The following is an 11,292-nucleotide window of genomic DNA, read 5'->3' as shown; positions in this document are numbered from 1 at the left end:
ACACAGTGGAGGAGCAGAGGTGTCACTGGAGGCATGGGGGGGCAAATATAGAGGAGGTACATGGGACAGAGATGGCACAGTGTTTCGACTTATGGACAGATTCAGGTTAAGTACAAATCTACAGTCCCTATCTCATTTGTAAAGCAGGGACTACCTGTATTTAATCACATATAAAGGTGATCATTTCTACTATGGAACATGTTGGTGCTTTATAAATCAATAAGAATACTGTGCATTAACAACACCAATGAAGAGATAATGCAGCGGAAAAAGAAGAGCTTAGACCTTACATAATAAAAAGTAAAATACATTTTTCAGACACATGCCAGATAATTTTGCTTTATTGTGAAAAGTCACTGTTAGCAACAAGCCAACAAGTCAAAAAGCGATAATTTCAAAAAAGACCACATGACTTTATTGTTTCACAGAGGTGCAAAATGTCAGTAAGCTCAGGAGTTTCCATGTGCTGTCATGAAATAAAATTTATTAGCAACACATTTACAGCTTGGCTGAAAATTATATATCTTAGCATTATTTCGAAATATCACTAGAGTGAAGTTAAAAAAACAAAACAAAAACATATCAAAACGTATGAGAGTCTTTTAACCAAATATGTGAAACAGCATGTTTTTTTTAATTTTTTTATTTATTGTAATCACCATTTAACACCTGCTATACAATCAAATAACTGCATCTGCTCTACTCATACATTTAACCTATGGTTGTTCCTAAGTCCACAATCATCAAGCGTGATGAAGATCTGTAGCAGACCAAAGTTACTCTGAAACCAGCAGGTTCTGACAATAGAAGAGGCACAAGAAGGCGGAGTCACCAGGGCGTCATGGGCTTACTTTCAAACCAAGACATAAAGCCAGCTCAGACTTCTGGATTTTACCATCTCTGTTCACATCACAATGGTTCAGCAGAATCTGACGAAATTTATCCAAGTCCACGCCGGTGATACTTGGCTGTCAACAAAATGATACATGTGTAAAATGAGAAGATGCAGATTATGTGACATAATGTAACACAAATTATAACTAGATCTTTTGCTTCTATCCAAGCAAGTGATTCTGTAACTCTTCTAATGCGTCTTCTCTCAGGGATGTTTTCTCATCTTGGCCCTTATTCAATACACTAGTTTTCTTTTAGTTGATACTTTCACAACTTATCAATAAAATGTTTTTTAAGCCAAGAGCAAGCAAGACGAGCAAGCCAAAAAGTACAGTAGAGCCTCACTTATTCAGCACAGACGGGGATTGTCTGATGCTGGATATGTGTTCTTGCTGCTTGCTAGAGAAGTCAAAAAAATCCATTAAAAAAAAAAAAAATTAGTCAGAAGTCAAAAAGTCAACAAATCCTCCAGATGCCGGTCTGCTTCAGTCCTATAGCTCCCAGCGGCTTTGTGGTGTCCTCCTTGCACAGCTCCCTTGTGCCATGTGACCCAATGAGAGTTAGGTGACACACCAGGGAGCTGTACAAAGTGCTGTAAAGCAGCTGGGAGCTACAGGAGTGAAGAAGGCCGGCACCTGGAGGATTTATAAGTCACTCTGCTGTGCACGGCTCTGTAAACATAGAAAGAAATGCTCCCATTCTCCCCCCCCCCCCCAGGCAAGCCAGTTAGTTGAGACTGCCAGCTGCTTGCGTTGCGGGTTAACTCGGACTTTACTGTACTCCGAATAATTTTGACAGGACTTTTTCAACTACCGTATATACTCGCAAGCAAGCCGACCCGCATATAAGCCGACCCCCAACTTTTGCCTGAAAACCAGGGAAAAATGATTGACCCTCATATAAGCCGGGGGTAGGAAATGCTGGCCGCATGATCCCCCCCAGTGTGTCCCAGTATAGCTAGTATAGTGCCCAGTATGGTAACGTAGTGCCTCAGTATAGTTAGTAAAGTGCCCAGGATAGCTAGTATCGTGCCCAGGATAGATAGTATAGTGACCAGGATAGCTAGTATCGTGCCCAGGATAGCTAGTATCGTGCCCAGTATAGCTTGTAATGTGCCCAATATAGCTAGTATCGTGCCCAGGATAGTGCCCAGGATAGCTAGTATAGTGCCCAGGATAGCTAGTATAGTGCCCAGGATAGCTAGTATCGTGCCCAGGATAGCTAGTATAGTGCCCAGGATAGCTAGTATAGTGCCCAGGATAGCTAGTATTGTGCCCAGGATAGCTAGCATCATGTCCAGGATAGCTAGCATCGTGCCCAGGATAGCTAGTATAGTGCCCAGGATAGCTAGTATAGTGCCCAGGATAGTGCCCAGTATAGCTAGTATAGTGCCCAGGATAGCTAGTATAGTGCCCAGGATAGCTAGTATCGTGCCCAGGATAGCTAGTATCATGCCCAGGATAGCTAGTACCATGCCCAGGATAGCTAGTATCGTGCCCAGGATAGCTAGTATCGTGCCCAGGATAGCTAGTATCGTGCCCAGGATAGCGAATTTAGGGCGTCCCCCGCTCCCCCCGTGGCCGCTGCTATTACCTTAGCTCCGCGGCTGACTATTCCCCTGTCCTGCTCTTAAACAGCAGCTCGCCCCACGGTGGCTGCTGCGCTGCGTGATGATGGAGGAAGTCGCAGAGAGCGGCTTCCTGGTTACTATGGGAACCTCTCTCTGCACTTCCTCCGTCATCACGCAGCAGCCACCGTGGGGCGAGCTGCTGTTTAATTAAGAGCATAACAGGGGAATAGGAAGCCGCGGAGCTAAGGTAATAGCAGCGGCCGCGGGGGGGAGCGGGTGGGAGAGGGCGGGGGGGCGACTCTCAGGCACATCACTCGCAAGCAAGCCGACCCCCAACTTTTGACCCACTTTTTGTGGGTCCAAAATTCGGCTTGCTTGTGAGTATATACGGTACTTTTTATTCTTTTTCAACTGAAGAGTACTGAAAAGTTATTTTAAACAGAAAATGAAAAATTATCTCCTAGGAGAAAAGTGAATTGAATAAGGTCCCTTATATAAGTGAATTGAATAAGCTCCCTGATAAAATACCTTTTCAACATCTAGCAAGTGAAAAAGTTATAAAAAAAGGTAGGCACTAAAGGCAGCATCAAACTTCATTTCACCTGGACAAAAAAATAAAAGTTTTTGTATGCTAGGGGCTATGAATGGAATTTATTGATAATGTACATGAGAAAACTAATGGCGAAAGTTTGCTGAATCAAGGCCCAAGTCTGTTTGCCATTAGTTTAGAAAAAAATCTACAAATCAGACATCTCTCAATGGGCTCGATTCACAAAGCGGTGCTAACCCAGTAAAAGACTTTAGGCATGATAACCGTTGCACCACGCTGGTGAAAAGCCAGTTTAGGCGTGATAAGTTTAGGCGTGATAAGTTTAGATAAGTTTAGATCGCACGAAAAGTCCCGCGCGCAAAGCAGCGCCATTAAACTCTATGCGAAGTGCACCAGACTTTGCTAGCGCAAAACTTTTGATCAGCTGTGCACTGCGGTGCTAACCCAGTTGGTGCTTAAACTTATCATGCCTAAACGTATCAAGCCTAAACTTATCACGCCTAAACTGAGTTTAGGCGTGATAAGGGGCTTTTCACCAGGGTGCTAACTGTTAGCACCGCTTTGTGAATCAAGCCTATCTGCATTAATAAATGCCATATTTCCCAAAGTTCATGTCAAATTAAAAAAAAGATAGCCAGAACATGGACTTTACCACTTGAGTCTATCTCTATGACTATAGTCGTCCAGATAGATGCTTCTAAAGTATAACTGCATGTGTATTCTCATCCAGTGTTACTGCAGTGGGTGTGCGCACATGTGCATCAGATAATACACAGCCGATGCCCCCATAATATACAGTAACTAACATATTTTAGACCCTTAAAGGTCCTTATTCATGGTCAATCTGACATACAATCACCAACATATATACTCGGCACATCCAACACCTCAATCAGAAACAGGCTACAACCAAACTACTTGTGCATGCCCAGATTGTTTCACGTCTTTATTACTGCTTCAGCTCTCTCCTCTATAGCCTACATGCTAGTGGTCTTTCCCAGCTCCAGTCCATTGTGAACTTTCCAGCAGTGCCTCCATTGACTGCTTATCTCACAAAGTATACAGTTCAGGATTCTAACTCTCACCTACGAAGCACCTAATTGTCTATTTCTTTCTTATATAACTAGACTTGTCTCCAAAAGCAGCCCTACATGAAACCTCACTTCTACTAACCATATTCCCTTTCATTCTCTTTAGTCATCTCTCATTTTTGCTTAAACAGCTTTTCTCAGATTCCTTCTCTGGAACTCCCTTCCACAATCTGTTTGTCACTCACCCACACTTACCATCTTTAGGCAAGCCAATAATCTCACCTAGGACACTCTAACTGGCCATCATACACCATATTACTACCTTGTACCTTGAATTCCATTATTAATTGTTTTACCCCTTAACTTTGGAGAATGTAAGGTCAAATCGGGCTTAGAGGGCTAAGCTAAAAAAAAGTTTAGAGGGGAGCTCTAGGGGTAGAGGCTCAGCAGATAACTTTCTAAACAGGACCAAAGGGGAACTCTACAGGTAGTGGACTGTGTTTTCTTGAAAAAACTGCACATTTTTGTTGTATCTGTTTTATCTTGGGGTTTTTTTTAATCCGCTTTGACCTAATTTACACTTTTAATGCAGGATGTTGTCAGCCTAAAATAAGGAAAGTTCATGTGTTGTACTTCTGCTTCAGCTGCACATTAAGCTATATTCTTGGAGCTCAACGTTCATATATTACCCAACATTAGCAATACTAATAATATAAAATGCACTTAGCCAAGGTAAGCTGAAGGACAACTAATTTATACTATCTTATAATGTCAACTTGCTCCATAATCTATTTCAGAGAAACAAAACATTTTATTCATCCACAATGACCTTTCCAAGATCATTCTGTAATCCATCTATCATATGAATTCTCATTTTAATCAGCTTTAATCACAACATATCTGCTATAGAAATGTAGGAACACAGCACCTGGAGGTTTAAAGTGCACCATCTCAATTTAATATTTAAAGGATACCAGAGCCGAATAAAATAGGAAAAACAGGGAGAGCAGGCATGTACTGGCAGCTGTCCTGATGTCTACTGCTCCCCCGTTCCTCTCTGTCCCCCTTATTTCATACCTAAATGTCCCCCGGCAGCCTCTTCCAGTTCGCCGGAACCAGGCATTAGTGCGCAGGTGCTGGCCCAGCTGCGTGTCCTACATCCTGTGCCCTTGGCCGGGAGCACATTATGCAAGTGCACGATATTATGACTATGTCATGCGCATGCACAGAGTGCTCCCGGCCACGGGCATGTGCTGTAGGATGTCTGCAGCTGGGCCAGCTTTTATGCACTAATGCCTGACTCCAATGACCTAGTAGAAGCTGCCAGGGGGCATTTAGGGAGCATCCCTGCCTTACATAATACCCTACTTATTGTTTACATCTAACCTCCCTGCCTAATGTAATCCCCTTACAAACAACTAACCCCAACTTTCTAACTATAACAACTCAAAGCTAACCACTTCTTATACAATTCTCTAAAACTATCCCTCTAATATCAGGGCTGAACTCTAACCCCAGTGGCTAACCCTAACTTATACTTACCTCTCATTCTCTTCACTGGCCAGTACAAAATGTTTTGTGGCTATAGAGAGGCTGAAACATCTTCCTGAATTGACCCTTGCAGAGTCAATAACAGGGTTGCTCGTAAACTACGCCAGCGCGAATCTACGCATCGTAGTACGCAACTACGCATCGTAGTTCGTAGGCGAAGTTTAAGAACTACACTTACGCATTTCCGCATAGTCGTAGTCCCGCTATGCGTAGCTTCGCCCGCTACGCGTAGTTGACGTACGTATTGCGAAGTCAACTACGCGTGCGGTAACTGCATTTATATGGGTCATTGCGCATGCGCAGAAATTTTATTGCCCTTTATACGCATACAATTCCGCATTGGATGTTGGAATGTATGCTTAAATTAGTTTGTGTATGCGCATAGTTAGCAGATTATTGCCGAAATTTTTCCGCATAAGGGCATAAGTGGTCGCATCAACTACGCTACGTAATACGTGAAGCTGGCGTATTTTAATGCGTAGTCTACGGTATGCTAATGTAGCGAAGTGGCTGATTTCGGAGCCGTAGATTGCGAAGCGTATTTGCGTAAAAATACGCGTAGTTCCAGTGTAGCGAAGTTGGCTGCCTACGACCATCCCTGGTCAATAACTTGGCACGGCACTTCTGGCCTCACAATGGCTGAATCTTGTGCTTACATCCTAGAGTGGCATTTCAGCCATAGAATAGCCATAACTGGTTCTATTTCAGTTACACATAAACCAATCCTCAGCTGAATGCATGAGCATAGCATAACCAGCCACACTCATAAAAGAGGTTTGCACTTCCTAAAAATAAGTCACATCCCTAGTATAATGGCTGAGCCAAACAGAAATTCATTCACAAAGGTGCACCTAAAAGGAAATGAAACAAATAATTGGGATAACACAAAATAAAGAAAATAAAATGGCCCATGTAAATGAAAAATTAGGACCTCAGGTAATTTCTCATATTACTAAACCTGTCACTAAATTATGCTTTTATACTTGCAGGAATGTATTTTCTGTTTAATTGTTCAAAATCTGTATTAAACTTGCCTTGACTAGTTCCATCATGTCTTTGACAAATCCGTCAACTTCAGGACCTTCAAGAGCTCCAGTTTTACTCTAGAAAATAGGAAATATGGTAATTCACCTACAAAGGTACACATAATCTACTACGAAGTATACTTTTATTAGATTAACAGTAAATAGATCTTATCCAAACTGAAAGTTTATCTACTCAAGAACTGGTTTTGAGAATTCACTGTGCCAAGTTTTCTTTTGCCTGAATACTGTAGTTATCAAGGATAGGTCCGCTTTATGAAAGACAACTCGCTATGAAACATGTCACCAATATTGTGTACAGATGACAGATGTGTGACAGATGACAGTAGGTCTTCACTGTTGTCAACTTGGAAACAATATACTTTAGTAATCAGTCACTTCAGCCTATAATTGAGGTAATTGGGCAAAACAGCAAATAATATTTTCTCAGTGTTATTTACTTTGTTATAATTAAGCCATCATATTAGAGCTACTCTGTAGTGAACCTGCCCAGCTGCTATGCTCTGTAATGGATCCATGATGTACTTCCTGCCTTTGGTAAATCTGACTTTGCAGAGTCTGTACTTTTGGTACTTTGACTGGACCCACAGAGGACTCTGAAATCCTGGATCTGGAGTATATGCGTGCTATTGGGTATTATATGCAATGCAACCTTTGTTGTTTGGATCTCTGCTTTGATGTCAAAAAAGTAACATTAAACTTGCCCGGCATCTATGTGTTGTAGTAGATACATTTCTAAAGTAGCTGATATGAATAAAGCTATAGGAGATACCAACACCTTTTTTGCACCAAGATTAGTGACAGTACTAAATTAATTGGAAAAGGGTTGAAAAGAGATTGAAATGTTCACTATTAGAGCCCCAAAGAGATGCCCACCAGACACCAGTTATAGCTGAGATATGACTTCTGGACAGACTGAACATTTAGCTCAACAGCCCCTACTCAATTAACTTTTCTCCCAAGTTTTCTCCCAGGAGATCATTTTTCATTTTATCTACAACTTTTTAACACTTAACTGAAAAACACTACAAAGTTGGGAAAAAACTTAATCTCAGACTTATTTTAAGTAACTTCTTGGTTACTGGGAGCTTAAAAGAAATGTTATTGATAAGTTGTACATCTCCTGTGAGGAAACTCAGGAAAAAGTTATCTGAATAGAGGCCAATGCATGTTTACATTTCAATCATAAACATAGTTCTGTACTTAAGATGTATGCAATTAATTTGACTTACAACATCATAGTGCGCGAAAATGGTTTCAAAATCCCTTTTTCTCTCATCTTGACTGCTTGCCTAAAAAGCAAATTATTATTATTATCATTAATTAATATCCACTGTATAACTACTATCTTGGTCCCTTCTACTTGGCAAGACCTAGCAGCCAATACTTCTCAGCAGTAACGGACAAGTCAGCAGTTGCATGCACAGAAGTAATGGTAGAAAAAGAAAAAAGAAACAGATTGGAGTTGCAGGAAGACCTGTCTCTGTGGTCCATTGCTGGAAAGCCTGCTGTGTGTAGGTCTTGACTTAAAGGGAACCAAGCACCACTTTTTTATTTTCCTGGTTTCTAATAATTATAGGAGCTGCCATGTCTCTCTGCTGGGAGAGGATGTCTCCTCTCTCAACGAAGCTAAGGTGGGGGGGGGGGGGGGGGGCAAACCAGCATGGAGGAATAGGAAACATCGTCTGGATTTTATATACAAAGCACTTGTTATGGATGTTTGTGACTCAGTGGTGGACTGCAGATAGCATATTGATTGGCTTTAGCAAACAAGATTTCTATTTATACAGGTCATCAAGGTGTAAAAGGTTTAAAGCTTTGCTTTGCAAACACATCGTCTGGCTCACTTAACACAAGTAATCAATGAAAGCAATGATCTGTGTTCAGCCTCACATGTCATAAAAATCTAGTGTTGTAAACAAGATATGGCACTGCCATAGCTCTCTCTGTATCACATACAATACATGTTCTGTACAGCACAGCAATGGAAATGTTATTAGTTCTAAATCAACCTTATATGCTCATTCAATGTCATAAACACATTAATGTAGCCAAGAAGTTATGGGCCCCAATTTGTGTTTTATAATCCCCACCGGCACTCTATACACAACAATAGATAAGGAATGACAAAACCTGCCAAGTACATTGTCAAAGAGTTTTTTACAGGAGAGCGAAACAGTTAGATAATGCGTACTACTATTTAAAGCACATATAGAGGTAATCATTCCTAGAATACCATCTGAGAGCTTATGCAGCAGATGAAGGAGGGCCCCTGGTGGCTCCCACTGCTCCAGGGGCCCCAGTCTGGTAGCAAACTTAGTATATCATATTACTAGCCTCTACAGGTCCATACAGTTACCAGGATTAGGAACTGTGAACAAATTCCCCCTGGTGAGCCCCATTGTGGTCATAAACTTAGTTTTCCTTATTGCCACACCACTGAATAACTATAAATCAAAAAGAGGCCTGTGGAGGATGAGTACTTTCTTGGTTGCCCATTGTTCAGATATGAAAGACACCATGATATATTTAGAGTCTGATAACTTGATTTTCAGTGTTTCAGAAAAGCGATTTTCCACCCTGGTGTTAGATGTGTATCATGACAAGTACACAAGCACCTGAAGCCCTAGATTTACTTAAACTGAACTAAAGGCCCATTGATGATTGATGTCACCCAATGAGAATCAGGACCTGATCTCTTGTGAGACATCGCTGGGCTGAGGCTGTGCAGACTTCCGGCTGACAATGGGGTTGATTCACTAACCTAAATAGCGTGAGTAACCTCCTGTTACTTGCACTATTACATCAATGTGCCATCATTTTAAGTCTCTGCACGGGTCCACTGGCTTTCTAGGACGTGATCCCTGCATGTTGATTGGCCCAATAGGCTGGCTTTCAAGTGGCACACAGCCTATTGGGCCAATCAAAGCACCGGGATCATGTTCTAGAAAGCCACTGGACCCACCGGGGTGGGCTCATGGTGGGTTCAGTGGAGCTGCGGTTAATTAGAGGGAGCACGAGTAAGTTAGCAGCGCTCGCTAGCCTGCACTAGATTGCGTTTCTTACTTACACACGCTGCGCTGCCACTAGCGTGTGTAGTGTGCAGAGACATAAAATTAAGGCACACTGATGTAATAGCCTGAGTAACAGGAGGTTACTCACGCTATTTAGGTTAGTGACGTTATGGGGTGAAGGCAGGACAAGCAGCGATTGACTGTTGCTTGGTTACCCTGGTGGATTACTGGCCAGGCGGCAGGCAGTGGCTGCTTTACACATGCATGATTATTGGCTGAGGCGGTCGTTTTGGCCGTTTCAACAGACATTTATCTAGCATGTGGACAAGCCTTAATGCAATGCAACCTTGTCAGCTGTAAGTTTTTCTTTCCATCAAGTGGTACAGTACTAAATCCAGTGAAATTCTATTTAGAATCAATTGATTCTAAAGGACTACTGGGTGGTGCAAACCCGATGGGTCCAAAACGTATTCCTCTAGAGCAGAGGCGTCAAACTCAAATACAAAGTGGGCCGAAATTAAACACTGGGACCAAGTCATGGGCCAACCTCAATGTCCAGAGATCCCCTTCATCCCTTGTAAAGTTCCCTGGTTTCTAATGCCCCCCCCCCCCCCAGTGTTTATTGGTCCACCCTGCCTCTCCTATACAGTTCCCTGGTGTCTAGTGACCCCCTCCCACTCGTATAAAGTTCCCTGGTGTCTAGTGACCAACACCCCCCCATACAGTTCCCTGGTGTCTAGTGCTTTGCTCTTCCTTCTCCCATATGGATTCCCTGGTGAACTAGGGCTTCACCTCCAATATAGCCCCCCTGGTGGTCTAGAGTGGGCCAAACATAATGCAGAGTGGGTAACCCACTTGCGGCCCAACTTTGATGACCAAGTGGGCCAAACTTGGCCCACAGGCCAGAGTTTGACATGTATGCTCTAGAGCAGGGCTTCCCTGCCCTGTACTCAAGGGACGCAGGAAATTTGGGCACATGAGGCAAGTGGACATAAAGGGCGTCACCATTCACTCCCATAATAAATATTGTTTAATGGGCGCTGAACAGGAAAAAAGGGCGCTGGAGATTATTAACGTTTTCAAACGGCGCCCGGAGATTTTTAATGTTTTCTAAAGGCGCTTGTGATGATTTAAGTTTACAAAATGCACCCATGACGAATAACGTTTACAAATATACTAAACATATTTATCGTATTTAAGTAAAACATTATTTAAAATGTTATCCCTTACGGTTTGTAAAACATTATTATTCACAAATAAAGTGATCAGTACATAACATATAATTGTAATATATTTTTTGCAGTCACTATTTGTAAAACATTATTCTCCACACAATAAAACGATCACTAAGGGGGGTTTTAGGGTTAGGCACCACCAGGTGGGGTCTTAGGATTAGACACCCCCATGGGAGATTTAGGGTTAGGAACCACCAGAGGGGTCTTAGGGTTAGGCACCACCAAGGTATTCTTAGGGTTAGGCACCACCAGGTGAGATTTAGGGTTAGGCATCACCAGGGGGATCTTAGGGTTAGGCACCACCAGGGGGTCTAAGGGTTAGAGATAGGTACAGGGAGGGTTCTGTGTGAGAGTAGGGTTAGGTTTGGTTGTAGTGAAATGTTAGTAATATTTACTAATGTTTT

General features: G+C 42.3%; 1 protein-coding gene across 3 annotated transcripts in view; it reads right to left on the bottom strand.

The window, feature by feature from the left end:
• Positions 1–331: 331 nt before the first annotated feature.
• The window catches only part of SCGN (secretagogin, EF-hand calcium binding protein), a 116,407-nt gene continuing 105,446 nt past the window's right edge, over positions 332–11,292 (bottom strand). For 2 of the 3 annotated variants that reach the window (XM_068234659.1, XM_068234657.1), the window contains 3 exons: positions 7,872–7,931; positions 6,631–6,699; positions 332–968 (listed from right to left, as the gene is read on the bottom strand). In XM_068234659.1, the coding sequence (XP_068090760.1) occupies positions 840–968; positions 6,631–6,699; positions 7,872–7,931 (258 nt within the window). In that variant the 3' untranslated portion in view covers positions 332–839. The remainder of the gene's footprint in view (positions 969–6,630; positions 6,700–7,871; positions 7,932–11,292) is intronic. The other variant, XM_068234658.1, reaches the window with a different exon arrangement.

The sequence above is a fragment of the Hyperolius riggenbachi genome, chromosome 5 (assembly GCF_040937935.1).
Source record: "Hyperolius riggenbachi isolate aHypRig1 chromosome 5, aHypRig1.pri, whole genome shotgun sequence".
NCBI lineage: Eukaryota > Metazoa > Chordata > Amphibia > Anura > Hyperoliidae > Hyperolius > Hyperolius riggenbachi.
This window is presented reverse-complemented; position numbering and strand designations above follow the sequence as displayed.